Source organism: Phyllobates terribilis, unplaced genomic scaffold (assembly GCF_046119375.1).
Source record: "Phyllobates terribilis strain yellow unplaced genomic scaffold, ASM4611937v1 Scaffold_47__1_contigs__length_9908305, whole genome shotgun sequence".
Lineage (NCBI taxonomy): Eukaryota > Metazoa > Chordata > Amphibia > Anura > Dendrobatidae > Phyllobates > Phyllobates terribilis.
In genome coordinates, this window is record NW_027362807.1 from 6,547,534 (window position 1) to 6,567,369 (window position 19,836).

Consider the following 19,836-nt stretch of genomic DNA (forward strand, 5'->3'; position numbering starts at 1 on the left):
CTCGTACACGCGTGGCTCCGCTCCGTACACCTCTTACACACGCGACTCCGCTCCGTACACCTCGTACACGCGCGGCTCCGCTCCGTACGCCTCGTACACACGCGGCTCTGCTCCGTACACCTCGTACACACGCGGCTCTGCTCCGTACACCTCGTACACACGCGGCTCTGCTCTGTACACCTCGTACACACGCGGCTCTGCTCCGTACACCTCGTACACACGCGGCTCTGCTACATCCACACTGTAAACCCCTCCTGACCCCACACATAAACTTCAGCTCATCCAGCACCATGACAACCAGCACAGCAGAGTCCTGCATCCACTGAGGCCCCTGATCATGTGACCCCTGACTCCTCCCCTCCTGTGACCTCATCACAGCTCCTGTGCGCACAGAGCAGCCATATATGTGGTGGCGGCTCTGCAGGTGGAGGTATGTGGAGACCCCATTACTGGGCGCGGGGGGTATTAACCCCTTCAGCACGGAGACTCTTTTGGGGTCTTGTGTTGCCTCTTTATAAGAATCATAAGGTTTCTATGGAGACAGGAAGGGAGGAAACGTATTGTTCTCATAGTACAGGACCCCTTTACTGGCCCCACAGTGTAATGCCCCCATTATGCCCCTTATGCAGGATGTATGAAGCCCACACAGTGTAATGCCCCCATTATGCCCCTTATGCAGGATGTATGATGCCCCCACACAGTGTAATGCCCCCATTATGCCCCTTATGCAGGATGTTTGATGCCTCCACACAGTGTAATGCCCCCATCATGCCCCTTCTGCAGGATGTATGATGCCCCCCACACAGTGTAATGCCCCCATTATGCCCCTTATGCAGGATGTATGATGCCCCCACACAGTGTAATGCCCCTTATGCAGGATGTATGATGCCCCCATTATGCCCCTTATGCAGTATGTATGATGCCCCCACAGTGTAATGCCCCCATTATGCCCCTTATGCAGTATGTATGATGCCCCACACAGTGTAATGCCCCCATTATGCCCCTTATACAGGATGTATGATGCCCCCACACAGTGTAATGCCCCCATTATGCCACTTATGCAGGATGTATGATGCCCCCACACAGTGTAATGCCCCCATTATGCCCCTTATGCAGGATGTATGATGCCCCCACACAGTGTAATGCCCTCATTATACCCCTTATGTAGTATATATGATGCTCCCCACACAATGTAATGCCCCTTATGCAGGATGTATGATGCCCCTTATGCAGGATGTATGATGCCCCCACAGTGTAATACCCCATTATACCCCTTATGCAGGATGTATGATGCCCCACACAGTGTAATGCCCCCATTATGTCCCTTATACAGGATGTATGATGCCCCACACAGTGTAATGCCCCCATTATGCCCCTTATGCAGGATGTATGATGCCCCCACACAGTGTAATGCCCCCATTATGCCCCTTATGCAGGATGTATGATGCCCCCACACAGTGTAATGCTCCCATTATGCCCCTTATGGAGGATGTATGATGCCCCCACACAGTATAATGCCCCCATTATGCCCCTTATGCAGTACGTATGATGCCCCCCACACAGTGTAATGCCCCCATTATGCCCCTTATGCAGGATGTATGATGCCCCACACAGTGTAATGTCCCCATTATGCCCCTTATGCAGGATGTATGATGCCCCCACACAGTATAATGCCCCCATTATGCCCCTTATGCAGGATGTATGATGCCCCCACACAGTGTAAGGCCCCCATTATGTCCCTTATGCAGTATGTATGATGCCCCCACACAGTATAATGTTCCCCCAGTATCGCCTGAGGTCCTGCAGTTGGAATAATCCCTCCGGACAGTGGTTTTCCCTTTGCCTGCTCCCCTACATGTATACCCTCGAGCATGTATACATGCATATAGGGGATCAGGCCTTACTAGATATCGAGGCTTTGTACAGTAATATTCCGCATGAGGATGGTATCAGAGGAGTAAGACATTTCTTGAAATCGAGATCAGTAGAGTGTAGCAGACATAATGACTTCATGGAGGATCTTCTAAAATTCACTCTTACTCATAACTTCTTTCTTTTTGACAGGAAGTACTTCCACCAGCTCAGGGGTACTGCGATGGGGAGCCCCTGTGTCCCCTCGTATGCTAACCTTTTCCTATGCTGGTGGGAGGAATCCACAATATTCAGGGATGATCATAAGTGGTGGCACCCATATATTGGGGTATGGTACAAATATATTGACTACATTTTAATCATCTGGTCAGAGACGAGTGAACAATCTTTTGAATTTGTCAGGTAACTCAACATCAATAGAGTGGGCCTTAGATTTACATCAGAGTTTAATTATAACCAGTTGACTTTCCTGGATGTACTAATCTAGATAGAATGGGATGGGACCCTAGGAACACTCAACTACCATAAACCTACTAGCACTAATAAACTATTGAAGTGGAATAGCCACCACCCCATCCCCATAAAAAGAGGAATACCCAAGGGTCAATTTTTATGGTTGAGAAGGTACTGCCATAATGTCACAGATTTTAATATACAGGCAATAGACCTGAACACCAGATTAAGGGATTATAGGGTACTCCTGGTACATTTTGGATTCCGCATCGTTTGCAGATAAATGGGAGAGACAGACACTCCTCCATACCTAATCAAGAGACCAAGAAAAAGATGGGATAACACAAGTAAGAAAAACTTATGACAATCAGAGTGACCTGGGATATACTTGTGGCCGACCCGGACCTGAGGGTGCTGTGTGATCTACTCCCACAATAACTTTCAGAAAGGGTTTGTCAATTAGGGACCGTTTAGTGCATAGTTTCTACAAAAAACCTGCACCCAAGGGGACTTGGCTAGATAGAAGAATCTGTGGTTTCTTTAGATGTGGAGAATGTTGTACATGTAATTGGATGAGACCATGTAAATCTTTCTCGAGTTCCTCCACGAATAAAAACTTTTTTCAGAGGGGTTATTCCAACTGTAAAACCTCAGGACTTGTATATATGGCCACATGCACCTGCCCCCTAGATTATGTAGGCAACATGTAAGCAAATAAGAAGAAAGGATAGCACTCACCGGTCCATAAAACGTACTCCTTTATTGTATCACTTTAAAAGCAACATGCGGGCTAGACAGCTGTACACTATTCCTGGACCAATTTTCTTCCCCGTACAAAGGTGCCGGTTCTTGTTTTCTTTTTTGTGTTTGGACAGATTATGCAGGCAAGACTAAGAGGGAGTCTAGGAGAAGTGTGGGGGGGGCATTTGGGCGAAATACGCCATGGTCAGGACACCCGATTAGCGAGACACATGAATAGTGTACATCGAGGTGAAACCAGAGACATCTCCTTTTGTATCATTGAGGTGGTTAAACCCAATGTGAGAGGAGGTGATCACAATAGATGTATCCTCCAAAAAGGAAAGTGAGTGGATTTCCATACTGGATTCACGAGCCCCTAAGGGACTGAATGAGCTAATTTCCTATGCTTGTTTTGTGTGAATACAGCCCCATTCTGGATTACATTTTTGGATTTTATACTCTACCCATTGCTACTCAGTTCCCAGTGATTGGGGTTCACATATTATTGCACTTCATCGAGATATCTGAGCTTCTATATCAGAATTATTTCTTATCAGTTATATCCTACATATACTATTTAGTAACTAACAAGTCTGGTGATCCTTGTGTATCTCTATGCAATAGGGGACAAATTTGATCATTTCGGAATATACTGTGGGCCACCATCCCATATTTTATGTAGTGATAAAGTAGATCTACATGCCTATTGCATGATGGGAGGATGTTCAATACTTGTTTTTAGTCTCCCATAATGCTGATCTCAGAGCTAGGATTTTTCTATGTTGGTGGTATACAATCCAATATCATATGCGTGGAACACATGCTTCCGGACATGCGCATTCGCAGATAGGAGACTGTGATGCACTCCGGCATGGAACGCACATGTCCGGGCACATTTGAGATTCTTCCGGCCTGTTGTTTTGTGCTGAATTATGGGGAATACTTGAGAATTTATTTTTGTTCCATCTGTCATTAGTTGATCCCACTGATACATCAGATAAGTCCTCAGAGAATTATAATTAGAGGAACCCATGGACACATTGGGATTTGTGAAGCTGACCTCCACTCTCCTCTATTTCCTTTGCTCTTGGTAGCTCTTGGTTTGTTTCATTTCCATGTGTAAATTGAATTTGACTCGTTGTCTTTGATATCTCTTTGAAACTTAGTTTTTTTGATGTCTGAGATAGCATCCTCCAGACTTTGTAAATTCTTTTGCATATTTTGTTTGAGTTTTGTATCCAAAAAGGCTTCTACACCAGATCTGGGCAACGTGCGGCCCGCGGGCCACATCTGGCCCTCTGGCTGTTCCAGTCCGGCCCGCGGACCGAGACAGCCGAAGGGCTGATAACAGTGGCCCACGGGCCGCACTGCACCGCACGCCGTCACCGCTCGCCGTCACTGCCCGCCTGCACACCGTCACCGCTGTCTCAATCCGTGGTCTCAATCCGCGGTGAATGCATTGGTGGAGGAGGGGCCGCCACTTCCCTCTTCCACCAATCAGCGTTAGAAACAGCTGACACAATGGCATCAGCCTGCACACTGTGGAGAGTCAGTGCATCAGAGACAGGAGTGAAGTAAGTATATGCTGGACACAGGGGGGGCTTTAATGCTGGACACAGGGACGGCTTTGCTTTGATGCTGGACACAGGGGGGCTTTAATGCTGGACACAAGAGATGCTTTAATGCTGGACACAGGGGGGGCTCTCATGCTGGACACGGGGGCTCTCATGCTGGACATAGTGGGGCTCTCATGCTGGACATAGTGGGGGGCTCATGCTGGACACAGGGAGGGCTGTCATGCTGGACACAGGGGGGTCTCATGCTGGACACGGGGGTCTCATGCTGGACACAGGGGGGGCTCTCATGCTGGACACAGGGGGCTCTCATGCTGGACACTAGGGAGGGTTGTCATGCTGGACACAGAGGGGCTCTCATGCTGGACACAGGGGGGGCTCTCATGCTGGACACAGGGGGGGCTCTCATGCTGGACACAGGGGGGGCTCTCATGCTGGACACAGGGGGGGCTCTCATGCTGGACACAGGGGGGGCTCTCATGCTGGACACAGGGGGGGCTCTCATGCTGGACACAGGGGGGGCTCTCATGCTGGACACAGGGGGGGCTCTCATGCTGGACACAGGGGGGGCTCTCATGCTGGACACAGGGGGGGCTCTCATGCTGGACACAGGGGGGGCTCTCATGCTGGACACAGGGGGGGCTCTCATGCTGGACACAGGGGGGGCTCTCATGCTGGACACAGGGGGGGCTCTCATGCTGGACACTAGGGAGGGCTGTCAGACTGGACACAGGGGGGGCTCTCATGCTGGACATGGGGGGGCTCTCATGCTGGACATGGGGGGCTTTAATGCTGGACACTGGGGGGCTTTAATGCTGGACACTGGGGGGCTGTCATGCTGGACACTTGGAAGGGCTGTCATGCTGGACATGAGGAGGCTCTCGAGCTCTCATACTGGACATGGGGGGCTGTGTGGAGCTCATGGTGGACACAGGAGAGCTGTGTGGTGCTCATGCTGGACACGGGAGGACTGTGTGTGGCTCATACTGGACATGGGGGGGGGCTGTGTGGGGCTCATGCTGGACATGGGGGGGCTGTGTGGGGCTCATGCTGGACTTGGGGGCTGTGTGGGGCTCATGCTGGACATGGGGGGGCTGTGTGGGGCTCATGCTGGACATGGGGGGGCTGTGTGGGGCTCATGCTGGACATGGGGGGCTTTGTGGGGCTCATGCTGGACATGGGGAGGCTGTGTGGGGCTCATGCTCATGTTAATATTAATATTGAGCAGAATTAATTTCAGCCTATTGGTTCGGCCCTCCCCAACAGTTACGGTCTCTCATGTGGCCCCTCGGGAAAATTAATTGCCCACCCCTGTTCTACACTCTGCGGAAAACTTTCCCTAGTTTTTTTTCAAGAAACAAATATCAAACGCAATGTGACTTGATTATCCTTTATAAATTTATCTTTATTAAGTTTTGAACAGGAAATACAAATACAAACACCAGGTACTAGTTGTGCAACAAGTAGTAGGTCAAACATGACCCCATAACAATAACCAGTATTTCCAAAACATTTGAAAACAAAATGAAAGAAGTTAACACAATCCAAAGTAGAGTCGCTGGTAGAACATTGGTTCAATGTGTTTTAGGATATACCAGCGTGGTGACTCAGACTTAAATATTAAGTCATTACATATTCATGTGGTTTAACAAATAAGGGCTATAAAAGAAAAAATGAGTAGTTAAAACCAAAAACACAAATACACACAAAGACAAAGGGAAGTGGGGGAAGGTATGTATGGGTAAAAGGGTTAGGGTAACTTCAGAGAGGCTCCTGAAGTATAGACTTAGCTTTCCCCTATGAGGTCAAGGTAATCAGCGGAAGATTTAAACTCCAGTAGAACCATGTTTTATAAAATTTATCATGGAAGTTACTGATCGTGGAGGTGAGCTCCTCCGTTAACATAATCTCATTTATTTTGGAGAACCATAGTGAGATTGTCGGATAGTGTTACTTTTCCATAGAGAGGGAATACATGCTCTAGCAGACGTGATCAAGAGTCTCAGTATCAAATTTTTATATGTTTTTAAAGGGATGTTGCTGTGATGGAGAAGGACGAAAGCTGGGTCATGTCTTGCTCCATCCACGTCACGTTACAACACAAACTGTCCAGGAGTTTGCGGAACCTCATCAGTAGCATGCCCAGGCGTTGTAGGGAGGTTATACAGGCACGTGGAGGCCACACACAATACTGAGTCTCATTTTTGACTTGTTTTAAGGACATTACATCAAAGTTGGATCTGTTATGAACTGCTACAAACACTAAGGAAAAGAAAGGAAAACTGTCCCTACAATAGGACTAAGCTGATTCCCTACGATGCAGCGGGGGACCTGTTCCTTGTGAACAGGCCCGCCTAAGTCCTCGGCTAGTCTGAACGCAGACCTATAGATATAAGGGAGGTGTCCCTACAAGAACTAAGGACTGGGATATAGTTGGACACCTCCTAGCAGAAATTGTAGCAGAGCAAAGACAAACAAAAGTACAAGTGGTCAAAGACCAAGCAAACTACAGAGTAAGGTACAAAGCACCTGGCTAGCTTAAGAGTAAATGTAACACTGAAGTCCAGCAAGGCCAGGAGGGTGGAGCTGGATTATATAGGCAAAAAGTCATGTGACCAGCAAAATAGAAAAAAGTAACAGGAGGGTTCTAACAGTACCCCCTCTTCTATGAGGATCCTCCGGATCCTCCAGGCCCAGGTCTATCAGGAAACCTCCTGTGAAACGCTCCGACAAGTCTAGGAGCAGAGACATCATCCGCCCTTACCCAGGAGTTATCCTCGGGACCGAAACCTTTCCAAGCGACGAGATACTGCAATCTCCCTCTATGCCATCTAGAATTAAGAATGCGAGAAATTTCATATTCACCGTCTGCCTCCACCGGAGGAACAGAAACAGTGGCGTCCCTATCAGAAACATCAGCTTTTTTCAATAAGGAAACATGAAACACCGGATTAATCTTCCAGGAGGTAGGAGCCTCCAACCTAACAGCAGATTGGTTAACTACCTGAAGCACCTTAAACGGACCTACAAACTTCGGGCCCAATTTCTTAGAAGGAATCCTCAACCGCAGATTCCTAGAGGACAACCAAACCATGTCACCAACAGTAAACAAAACCTCTTGATGTTTCCTGTCAAAGTACCTCTTGGATTTTTTGTTAGCCTCTTGAAGGTTACGACGTACATCAGTCCAAACTCTCTCCAAATCACCGGAAAAATTCTCCTCCTCCGGCACAGCCGATACCAATTTGGAGAATGACCCAAACGACGGATGTCTCCCAGTACAACAAAAAAAAGGAGAACACCCAGCAGAAGAGAATGTATGGTTGTTAAGAGCAAATTCAGCCAGTGGCAGAAACTCAGACCACCCCTCTTGATTGTCAGCCACAAAACAACGCAAAAGTTATGGGCCCCAATATATAGAAAGGATATAAATGAGCTTGAAAAGGTACAAAGGAGGGCAACAAAATTAATAAAGGGAATGGAGGGACTGCAATACCCAGAGAGGTTGGCAAAACTAGGACTATTCAGCCTGGAAAAGAGAAGGTTGAGGGGGGACATAATAAATGTGTACAAATATGTTAGGGGACAGTATAGAGATCTTGCCCGGGATTTTTTCAAAATGAGGGATATTACGGTAACAAGAGGGCATTCACTAAGACTGGAAGAGAAAAGGTTTGATAATTTTTGTGTGATTTTGTAGTCAGCACATTCAACTTTGTACAGAACAAAGTATTCAATGAGAATATTTCATTGATTCAGATCTAGGATGTGTTATTTGAGTGTTCCCTTTATTTTTTTGAGCAGTGCATTTAATAGAATGTATAGAGAGTAAACTAAAATATGTGGGATGCACGTCAGAGTCGCAAAAAAAATGTATTAGAAGACATTTATCTGATGCAATCAATCCCACAACATTAAACGTTTGTGGTTTCAAGACGCTTCACCATGACATATGATTCAAGCCGTGTTAGTTTCCTTGATACCGTGGTGATCAAGGATACACAGGGCCACCTAACAACTGACCTCTATTCTAAGCCCACCGATCGCAATGGCCTATTACACTTTTCTAGCAATCATCCAAGGTCGATGAAGAAATCTATACCTACATCACGATTTCAGAGGGTCAAACGGATTGTGTCCAGTGAAACTATCCACAATCAGAGGTTACAAGAAATGTCGACCAAATTCACTGAACGAGGCTATCCACCTAGCTTCTTGCATCCTCAGGCGTCGAATTCCAGAACTGATCGTCCAAACACTAAGGACAGAATCCCTTTCGTTCACACGTTACACCCCTTCGCCTACATCTTACATAAAACCATTAGGAAACACAGGAACATCTTACAAACCGGCTATCCCACGATCCCTGCGTTCCAACAACCCTTCCTACCGTGTTTTAAGAGAGCAACCAATATTAGAGACTCCCTAGTACGTGCCGATTTGGGCGCAGTGCACCAAGGTCCTAAACAATGGTTTTTGCAGAATCCCAAAATGGGCACATTCCCATCTCTCCAATGTCGTCAATGCAACAATGTCCTCAGGGGTAGCATTGTTCATCACCCACAAACTGGCAAAATATGCAACATCAAAAGGTACTTTACATGTGACAGTTCATATGTGGTATATCTTATTAAATGTCCATTCGGCCGAATCTATGTGGGGGAGACGGCACAGCCCATAAGGGATAGGATTTCAAAGCACAAGTCCACAATTTGGTGCAAAAACCTAATGTTACCCATTCCCCAACAGTTTTTCATGGCAGGACATAGTATTTCTCAATTCAAGTACCAGGTATTGGAACAAGTTTTGACACCACGTCGGGGGAGCGACTGAGTGAGCCTTCTCAAACGTACAGAAGCCTACTGGATTCATGAATTACAGTCCTTAGAGCCGAAAGGCCTTAATAGGGACTATGACCTACTGGCTTTTTATATAAGTTTTTTTTATGTTTGGAGTTTGGTTCTCATTGAACAATTGGTATAGAGAAACTTGTCACCCAGGGATCTTATGTGACCCTATGTTGAAATGTATTTGACATTTGGAAATGTGGTCTTCAATTTGAATAGGTCAATAATATACATTATTGATCTCCATATCCTACTCCTATATTGTCTCCTTTATTGCAGATTATTCCTCTCTGGCACACTCTTGTCCCCCCTCCTGGATCCTTCTCCACTCCAACAAAGGCTCTGGCTCATGCCCATTGGGTCTTATGCTCTATACTGGTGGAACGCACGTTCTCTCTCCCTGGCACTCAAACTTCCGGCTCACTGGAACGCATTTACACCAGCCTGCGGATCGCACAGCTTCCTGGGAGCAGCGCGTCCCTTCAGGTGATGTCACACGTGCACTTCCGGAGTTCACATTACACAACACTGCGGGATTGGCGGTGATTGGTCAGCCGATACCATCCTGCCCCTGACAACTCTCACAGCACGAGGAACTAGCGGTGGACACTGCGTTCCTCTAACCCACTACATGCAGTACCACCTTATAACCAGGAACTAGGGGTCACAGGTATGCTACGTCCAGCTCTAATCGGTCTATCTCTGCCTCCACAGTCCCTCTCAGCTGTTAACTCTGAGTCTCCCACTCTCTGCTCTTTTCTGCAGACCCAAGCAACCAGTGTCACCATATCTCCACACTTTTGAATTCCTACCTTTGAATACCATCCAGCAGTCTAGTAGGTGTCACCTCTCTTCAATTTGTATATATATTTGCTCTATACTTTGATGTTGTATCCGCATTAATGGGGTTTGACGAAATATTATACACTGTTTAAGAGGGGTTTGGGAGAAATTGTTAATATTTTCTCAATATTTCCCTGACAGTGTGTCTATGAGAAACGTATTCAGCTGCAGACTCCAAGGAAGAAACTGCTTGTTGTCTGTGTCCTAAAATATATAGGTTTTATTACTAGATGTAAAGAAGAAAACGAAATACTGTCAAATAATAAATCTCCTTATATGTTTCCTCTCATTATCTCCAATAGATGTATTATTACACAGGATTTTTATGATGTTCCATCAACTTATCTTTTTCTCCTTCCGGTCTCTACAATATCGGATCCTCCTCAGTGGAGATCTTCTATATAAGAAAATTTTTCTGATTTACCCATCAAAGATGGAAATGGACAGAGACAAGATGGCAGAGAGGATATTACACCTCACCCTAGAGATCCTCTTCCGGCTTACTGGAGAGGTGAGAGATTCTGATGACGTCACATTACATCATTCTTATCTATGGGAATAACAGATGGACAGAACTGGAGAGGTGAGGACTCTGGAAATGTCTGGAGTGAGATTTATTAATGTGTCTCTCCATAACCAGAGATTAATCACAGGACCTCCACCTCACCCCCTGATACATGAGGACATCAATGACCAGATCCTAGAACTCGCCTACAAGATGATTGAGCTGCTGACTGGAGAGGTGACACTGCTGGGAGATTATACAGTAACGCTATGAAGGGATCGGGGGGATGACTGTATCATTGTGTGTGTCAGGTTCCTATAAGGTGTCAGGATGTCGCTGTCTATTTCTCCATGGAGGAGTGGGAGTATTTAGAAGGACACAAAGATCTGTACAGGGACTTCATGATGGAGGTTCCCCAGCCCCTCACATCACCAGGTAATAGACAGGACTAAATACACACGGCCTATAATTATCTGTATGTAAAGAATGAATTCAGTCCCTGTATGTGTTTCCTCCAGATCTATCCAGTAAGAGGACAACACCAGAGAGATGTCCCCGTCCTCTTCTTCCACAGGACTGTAAACAAGAAGATCCCAATGTCCCTCAGGATCATCAGGTAGATGGAGAGAAGGTGTCATGAGATCTCCCCTATGATGTGTAGACGGCTGTGAAGGTCTTGTCCTCAGTCTTGTCCTCAGTCTTGTTTTATCCGCCATTATTATGTTTTATATTTGTGTAATGAGAACGGTGGAGATGGCAGGATTAGAGCTGATCATAGATGTGACTTCTCCATCTGTCTTTGACTTTTATAATATTTATTTGTTTAAGGGTGAAGATCTGACCCGTATTAATACTACAGAGACATATGTGAGGGGTGATGAGCGGTGTAAAGAGGAGATTCCTACATATGACTACCCAGGTGAGTAGTGACCACTAAATGCAGAGAAGTTACAGATTCTTCTCAGTCACCGGGTGTGACTGCTTTATCGGTGGTGTAGTCCGGCCGAATCACAATCTTGTGGTCACCATTTTGCTGCTAGATCACAACATTCTCCTCCGTCTGAAAATGTTCAGAATACTTTGGGAAATTGTGAAAGCCCTTTTCTATAGAACTTACAACCTGGAGGATCCATCTCCCCCTGGGATTAGATGATGCTGACCGTTACCTGCCCATGTCTATGTCTGTAAACTACAAAGCTAAATGACAGCATGCGTAGAATGTGCAGATGATCAGACCCCATTTTTCAAATCTGACGTGTGTCACTTTATGTGGTGAAAACTTTGAAATTTTTCACAAAGGATAATAAGAAACAAATGGACCTTACAAATTATTTTCCAACTTCTTTTGAATTTGACAATACCCTATATACGGTTGTACACTACTGTCTGGGCACATGGCAGGTTAAGAAGGGAAGGAGCGCCATTTAGCTATTAGGAATGCAGATTTTGCTGGAATAGTTCCCAGACACAATGTATTGGGGGCGCTGTTCATGGTCACCTGGAAGCTCAAAAGATGGCTACCACGAAGAGGCTTGCCTTATCTACCCCGTTTACATATTTCACAAATTACTTTCCTCATCACCCTTTAACCCCTCTACATAGATCTGGACTTACACAGAGACCCCTAGGCTTGGGCCATGGTGTTACCTGCTGTTCTGTGGAGTGAGATGGGAAGAAGAATAGTCAGGTAGCCGGGTCAGAAGAGGGCAGAAAAAATACAAAATCAGAAGACACAAGAGTAGTCAGTAAATGGGCCGGGATCACAACAGGAAACAAATACACAAGAAGGGAGCTGAGCACAGAGGACTGAACCAGAGGAGAACAAGGCTGGATCTGGCAGCTTCCGGCAATATGCTTCCAGCTTTAGTAGGGTGTGATGCTCTCCAAATGGCTAAAGCAGGGAGCAGATTACTCCAGCTGGATAGCACAGACACCCACACTGCAAAACTGGATGGTACTACTGGTCCCAGCAAACCTAATCTTAGTGGCTGGACAGAGCCTGCTGCACCCAGAGCTTCTGGTTTTGACGTCTCTTCCATTACCAGCGCTGCCCGCAGAATGAATAAGGCGGCTCCTGGTGACAGAAGCAGACGTCACACAAGTCGAAGCAGGAGAAGTAGACGTCCCAGAGGAGATGGGACACATCTTTTGCAGAAGCCCTAATATGACAAAATGGCAGAAAACCAGAGCAGTAGAAATCCCCATAAAGTGACTCCATTTTGGAAATTATAACCCTCAGTGAATTAATCTATAGGAGAAGTGACTATTTTGACTCTCACAGTCACTCTCCAGAAATTAGTATACAGTGGATGTTGGAGAGTGAAATTACAAATATGCCATTTTATTACCCAACACATAGTGCCCAGATAGTGCTCCAGGAGACACACACCATAAATTAAGTGGGTTCTTCTCATTATAGTAATGCCAAATACATGGATGCTAAATGTGACTTAGGCACATAAACTACTGCAAATCTCAGTGAGGGGGAGATCTGACATTGGGAGAGTGGATATTGCTGGATTGGTTTATGGAAGCCATGTTGCTTTTCAAGAGCCTTTGAGCCACTAATAATGTGGAAACCTCTGGTTTTCCACTGAAAGATGATGGACCTGAGTGGGGACTTGTTTTTTGTCAAATAAGTAGAAGGTTTTATTGGTATTATTTTTGCCTACATATCATCATTTGGTGGCTTTTTATTCCATATTTGGGAGGCAGAATGAAAAATCAGTTGAACACCACGCTCTACTGGTTCATCCTATGAGGTTTTCTATTAGACAGTCATTGTCCTGGTGAATAAGTGATTTTTTTTATATAACTTGCCTTTTTTACAGACAGTTTAAGTAGAAATGTTCAAAAATATAAAATTGAAGGATTTTTTATTAAAAATAATAATTGGTTTTATTCTTGGCAGATGACTGTACCAGGAGATCTGAGGGGCAGTTGACATCTTCAATTTTCAAATCAGATAATTTTCAGATCCCACAGGATACAATTGAAGTGAATGCTATTGCTCCAGATATACCATCATCCCTTCACAGCAAAGATCTGTCATCTGATTCTTTGAAACAGGTCCTGTCTTCTGATTCATTACTGACTACTAAGGAAAATCAAAGTCACAAAATAAGCATTAAAAAACAAACTGCTTCTAATGCAAAGAAGCCATTTTCACATTCAGAATATGGAAATAGTTTTCCTCTTAAAAAGTCTTTTCTTAAACCTCAAAAAATTCACACAGCGAAAAATAGATTTTCTTGTTCCAAGTGTGGGAGATGTTTTAATCAGAAATCAGATCTTGTTAGGCACCAGAGAACTCACACAGGGGAGAAGCCATTTTCATGTTCAGATTGTGGAAAATGTTTTAAAGAGAAATCAAATCTTATCGCACATCAGAGAACTCACACAGGAGAAAAACCATTTTCCTGTTCAGAATGTGGGAAATGTTTTACAGAGAAATCAACTCTTACCAAACATCACAAAACTCACACAGGGGAGAAGCCTTTTTCATGTTCAGAATGTGAGAAATGTTTTTCAGAGAAATCAAATCTTATCGCACATCAGAGAACTCACACAGGGGAGAAGCCATTTTCATGTTCAGAATGTGGGAAATCTTTTGCAAAGAAATCAAATCTTATCAAACATCAGAGAACTCACACAGGGGAGAAGCCTTTTCCATGTTCAGAATGTGGAAAATGTTTTAACCATAAATGTAGTTTTCTTAAGCACCAGAGAACCCACATAGGGGAGAAGCCTTTTTCATGTTCAGATTGTGAAAAATGTTTTGGACACAAATCATATCTTAATAAACATCAGAGAACTCACACAGGAGAAAAGCCATTTTCCTGTTCAGAATGTGGGAAATGTTTTACAGAAAAATCAAATCTTATCGCACATGAGAGAACTCACACAGGGGAGAAGCCATTTTCCTGTTCAGAATGTGGGAAATGTTTTACAGAGAAATCAAATCTTATCACACATGAGAGAACTCACACAGGGGAGAAGCCATTTTCCTGTTCAGAATGTGGGAAATGTTTTACAGAGAAATCAAATCTTATCGCACATGAGAGAATTCACACGAGGGAGAAGCCTTTTTCATGTTCAGAATGTGGAAAATGTTTTACAAAGAAATCAATTCTTATCAAACCTCAGAGAACTCACACAGGGGAGAAGCCTTTTTCATATTCAGAATGTGGGAAATGTTTTAACCAGAAATCGGATATTGATAAGCACCAGAGAACTCGCACAGGGGAGAAGCCTTTTTCATGTTCAAAATGTGGGAAATGTTTTAAACAGAAAGCGCATCTTGATAACCACCGGAGAACCCACATAGGGGAGAATGCTGCAACTACACCCAACTAGTCTCTATACAGAGTAGAAAGGCCCTAGCTGCACAACTAAAAATGCCACCACACACCTAACTAACTAATAAGCCGTTGAGGAGTTTCTCATACCTCCTGAGGAACCAGAGAGGAGGCTGCAACACACTATCAACAAGGGGAAAGGAAAGTATGAAGTAAAATATGAAAACTCTGAATCAGAAACAAAAACACATTCATATAGGGCAAAGAAGGTAAGGTAAGGAGAACCAAAAATAAAAGGAACAAGTATAATCTGCCAGAAACCAAACATTGTTAGAATGAAAAGATACTGGGAGGGAAAGCAAACTGACCGGGAGGATAGTTTCACCTTTGTGGTGAAACTTACAAAATTCATCCTGACCAACTTTAAATGTAAACCTGTCCGTTTATAATGACCATGGACAAGATAAAGATTCCCAACTCACATCACGACCACAAGATCCCAGGTACTTTCAGCTGCATCACAACTAATGTAATGTACTTAATTATATGTAGCAAATGTCCAACTGGGGGTCGGTATGTAGGGGAGACAAGGCAAAAACTTAAAACTAGGATGAATTCTCATCGCCACACAATAAAAGAAAAAAAGAATAGATCTACTTGTGTCCACACATATTTACGGCCACAACTGCTTCTCCCTCTCCCATACTGATAGTTCTGCTTCACGTCACTTGTCTTATCTATTGCATTATTCCTATGCCCTGTTGTGTATAAATATGTGACTCTTCAGATTTTGTGTTATACTATGTCTGCTGAAGAGATCTGAGTAGTCTCGAAAGCTTACTGACTAATGGCTAACTGAAAAGATGGAATCAACCACTGAGGACTTTCAAATTTTAATGTTTTTCTCCAAACAGCAATTTTAAGATCTCTCCACAGGTGTTCAATGGGATTTAGACCCAGACTCATTGCTGGTCAGAACTGTCCAGCACTTTGTTTCCATCCATTTTCTGGGTGCTTCTTGAAGTATATTTGGGGTCATTGTCATGCTGGAAGACCCATGACCTAGGACGCAAACCCAGCTTTCTGACACTAGGCACTACATTGTGCCCCAAAATCCTTTGCTAATCTTCAGATTTCATGATTCCTTGCACACAGTCAGAGGCAGCAAAACAACCCCTAAACCTCTTTGAAGCTCCACCATATTTGACTGTATGTGTTGTAAATTTATTGATTATGTTGCGCACCTTGGACATAGGAATATCCGGATCTCTAAAGATGGACTTATAACCTTGAAATTATTGATATTTTTCAACAATTTTGGTTCTCAAGTTCTCAGACAGTTCTCCTTCTTCTGTTTTCTCCATGCTTAGTGTGCCACACATATGCACACAATGCAAAGATTGAATCAACTTCTCCTTTTTTTATCTGGTTTTAGTTGTGATTTTCATATTACCCACACCTGTTACTTGCCTCAATTGCGTTTGAACAAGCTTCACATGCTTGAAACAAAGTTGTTTACCCACAATTTTGGCTAGGTGTCAATAATTTTGTCCGACCTATTTTATGTGGTTTTGTTTGAAATTATGTTCAATTTGCCTTTTTTTTCTGTGTTTTCTTGTGTTGTTCCAATACATGCCAAGGAAATAAACATGTAATTGCAATAATTTTCTGGGAGAATTACTTCATTTTCTGGAACAATTTCAAGGGAGCCAACAGTTTTGACTATGACTTGTTTTTGTTGCCTTTTTAATTTGTTGCAGCATATCATCCTCTTCATGTTCAGCTATATTAGGAAGCTTGTAGCAAAGTCCAATTATCAGCTTTCCATTATTGCCATTTTCATGTACTTTACCCATACTGATTTTACATCAGGGATGTAAAGCTCAAAACATGCAGAGGGCCAAAATGAAAAACTTGGACAAAGTTGTGGACCAACCAGTATACAGTATAATGGGCCCCACATAGTCCTCCATACAGAATAATGGGCCCCACAAAGTCCTCCATTCAGTATGATTGGCCCCACATAGCTTTCCATACAGTAAAATGGGCCCCACAAAGTCCTCCATGCAGAATAATGGCCCCACATAGGTGTGGTGGTTCTGGTGTCGTGAGTCAAATATAATCACCAAGAGTTGGGCATGTGTGCTGTACATTGTCGAAGCTGCCCCCCATGTCGTCATTGAGCTTGAGGTCTTAAGTTGGTTTTAACGAAAATACACACCCATCTACCTATTTTTCTTTCCTATCCGTTTTAATGTAGTGTAACCCTCTATGTTTGTCACCCAGTCATGGCTTTCATCCAACCAGGTTTCTGTAATCTGTGGCTGACCTAAGAGTCTCTGATTCATTCATTTTGTTTTCAAGACTTCTTTCATTTGCCTGCAGACATTTAATACTATTAGCACATTTATTACTGCTACTCGCCTCCTTAATTTCCTTGAATGTCTCACTCTCTGTCTACTCTATCCCCTTATTTGCACGGCTACCCTCCCTCCCCCAGATCCTAGGTTGAAAGCTCCTCCATCCATCTGACCATTTTTTTCCCCAGCACATCTGCATTCTCCCCATTGAGGTGCAGCCTGTAGCCGACAGAGAAGTCAGCCCAGTTCTCCATGAACCCAAACCCTTTCTTCCTGACAATTATCTCCTTAAGTTCCCGCTGACTTTCTAGTGACGTAGTGGAATCAGCAGTATTTCTGAAGACACCACCTGTACTTCAGCTTCTCTCCTAATTCCCTGTAATCATTTTGAAAGACCTTTCACCTCCCTCTAACTTTGTCATTGGTACCAACGTGTACCATGACTACTGGGTTTTCCCCAGTCCCACCCAATAATCTGTATCTGATCGCATGAAGATCCCCCTGTTAGTGGCACACAAAATGTGTGTGTTTCGTCTTAGTTGTCTGCCAGCAAATTGTATATAGGATCTATTTGTCGGAGAAATCACAAATGAACACTGAGTAGTGTCTCAAATAGGCTTTTTATAGGAAAAATCAGGAACCTTTCCACACATTACCTCATTGTCTTATCTCATAATTATGGCTGACATCTGTCGCTAATGGGTCATTATTTTAATATGTAAATTTAGTTAAGCTGACTCTCAAATCAATTAAGTCCGTCTTGCACATAAGGTTCAAAGGTCAATCAGTATAGTCACTTATCTTTTATTATTCTGTAATTTCCCTTAAAGAAATAAAGATCATTAGCAAGCTCTTATTATCAGATTAATATGTTAGTCAATAATCGTTAGGAATTTTCCATAATTCCATGTTCCACGTAGTATGTGGATCTTTGATCAATATGAGGTTGTTGGTACAATGTGGTACGGGGAGGAGGAGGGCATTTTGGATTGTCTGTAATTCTTAATACATAAAAGTATGGAGTTCCATTTTTATATAACTTCCATAATCATACAGTATATTTATCTATAACACCCCAAATTAACTTAGGAATTATCTTAAGGACCATAATCTTCCACTTGACGAGATAATGCAAAAAAGTACCTGACCCACCTGGAACCAAGAATTCACCTTACTTCATACTCCCGATTCCCTTCCAAATCCACCTCAATTATGTCTTGAGGTCCCCTCAAATTTTTTTAAAAGAGAAGAATGGAAAGAATTATTGATTTTCCAGGCAATAGGAAGCTGCAACTTAACTGTCACAGGATTTAAAATTTTAATAATTTTATAAGGACCTACAAATTTAGGTGCAAACTCTCTAGATATTATCTTTAAGCGCAGATTTTTTTAGGACAACCACACAAAATACCCCACCCTAAAGACAGGAGCCTTCCTACCTCTGCGGTTAGCAACTCTTTTGGTCCAGTCACTATCTGCCAAAAGATACCTTTCGACATCCCTCCAGACCTTAAAGAGGTTGTCCACTACTATTAACAATGCCCCTGTTACGCTCACGCCCGGACTGACTGGTGTGAGGGTGGTTAGTGGTCCCACTGGGCCATGAACCGAGGAGTGCATGGAGGGGCGTGACTAAGGGCCTCGCTATATCCGACCACGAATACACTGCGGCTTAATCGACTCTGTGGTCTGAGGAGGGACGTGGGAGGTGGCCCAGGTGCTACTCCAGGTCAGACCCCGGACACAGCTGTTGACCCACACCGGGGAATGCAGAAACGGGCAGGCACAGCTGGTATGCAGACAGGCGAGTACTGGCAGGCACAGCTGGTATGCAGACAGGCGGGTACTGGCAGGCGCGGCTGGTATGCAGACAGGCGGGTACTGGCAGGTGCGGCTGGTATGCAGACTGGCGGGTACTGGCAGGCATGGCTGGTATGCAGACAGGCGGGTACTGGCAGGTAGGAACGCAGGCTGGATAGGGACCAGTACAGACTGGGATACAGGAACAGAGCCGCAGGTGTGGTGGACAAGCGGAGCAGAACCGCAGGTGCGTTGGACAAGTGGAGCAGAGTGAAACCGCAGGTGCGGTGGACAAGCAGAGCAGAGCAAAACCGCAGGTGCAGTGGACAAGCAGAGCAAAACCGCAGGTGCGGTGGACAAGCGACGCAGAGCAGAGCGAAACCGCAGAGCAGAGGGTGCAGGCAGACAGGATAGGGCTCTGTTCACATGGAACAGACTGGGAAACACAGGAAGATAGTTAGAACACAGGAGGTAGAGACGGAGGCAGGGAGATGGGACAAACAGAACCAGATACACACAAGGTACTTACAATGAAGTAGCGAG

General features: G+C 44.4%; 2 protein-coding genes across 13 annotated transcripts in view; both read left to right on the forward strand.

Moving 5' to 3' along the window:
• LOC141191559 (uncharacterized) overlaps positions 1-19,836 on the forward strand; it is a 211,822-nt gene that overhangs the window by 67,359 nt on the left and 124,627 nt on the right. The gene's annotated exons all lie outside the window — the stretch shown is intronic.
• On the forward strand, positions 362-16,797 carry LOC141191554 (uncharacterized). Of its 4 annotated transcripts, XM_073661458.1 has the most exons (9): positions 362-430; positions 9,767-9,973; positions 10,253-10,323; positions 10,633-10,841; positions 10,971-11,072; positions 11,147-11,270; positions 11,354-11,451; positions 11,664-11,754; positions 13,747-16,797. In XM_073661458.1, exons 1-9 carry the CDS (start codon positions 405-407, stop codon positions 15,189-15,191), a joined length of 2,373 nt encoding a protein of 790 aa, XP_073517559.1. In that variant the 5' UTR covers positions 362-404; the 3' UTR covers positions 15,192-16,797. The 4 variants fall into 4 exon arrangements, with proteins under 4 accessions (XP_073517559.1, XP_073517560.1, XP_073517561.1 ...); XM_073661459.1 differs by lacking the exons at positions 362-430; positions 9,767-9,973 and adding an exon at positions 9,983-10,157; XM_073661460.1 differs by lacking the exons at positions 362-430; positions 9,767-9,973 and adding an exon at positions 9,983-10,157 and having other exon boundaries at positions 10,718-10,841.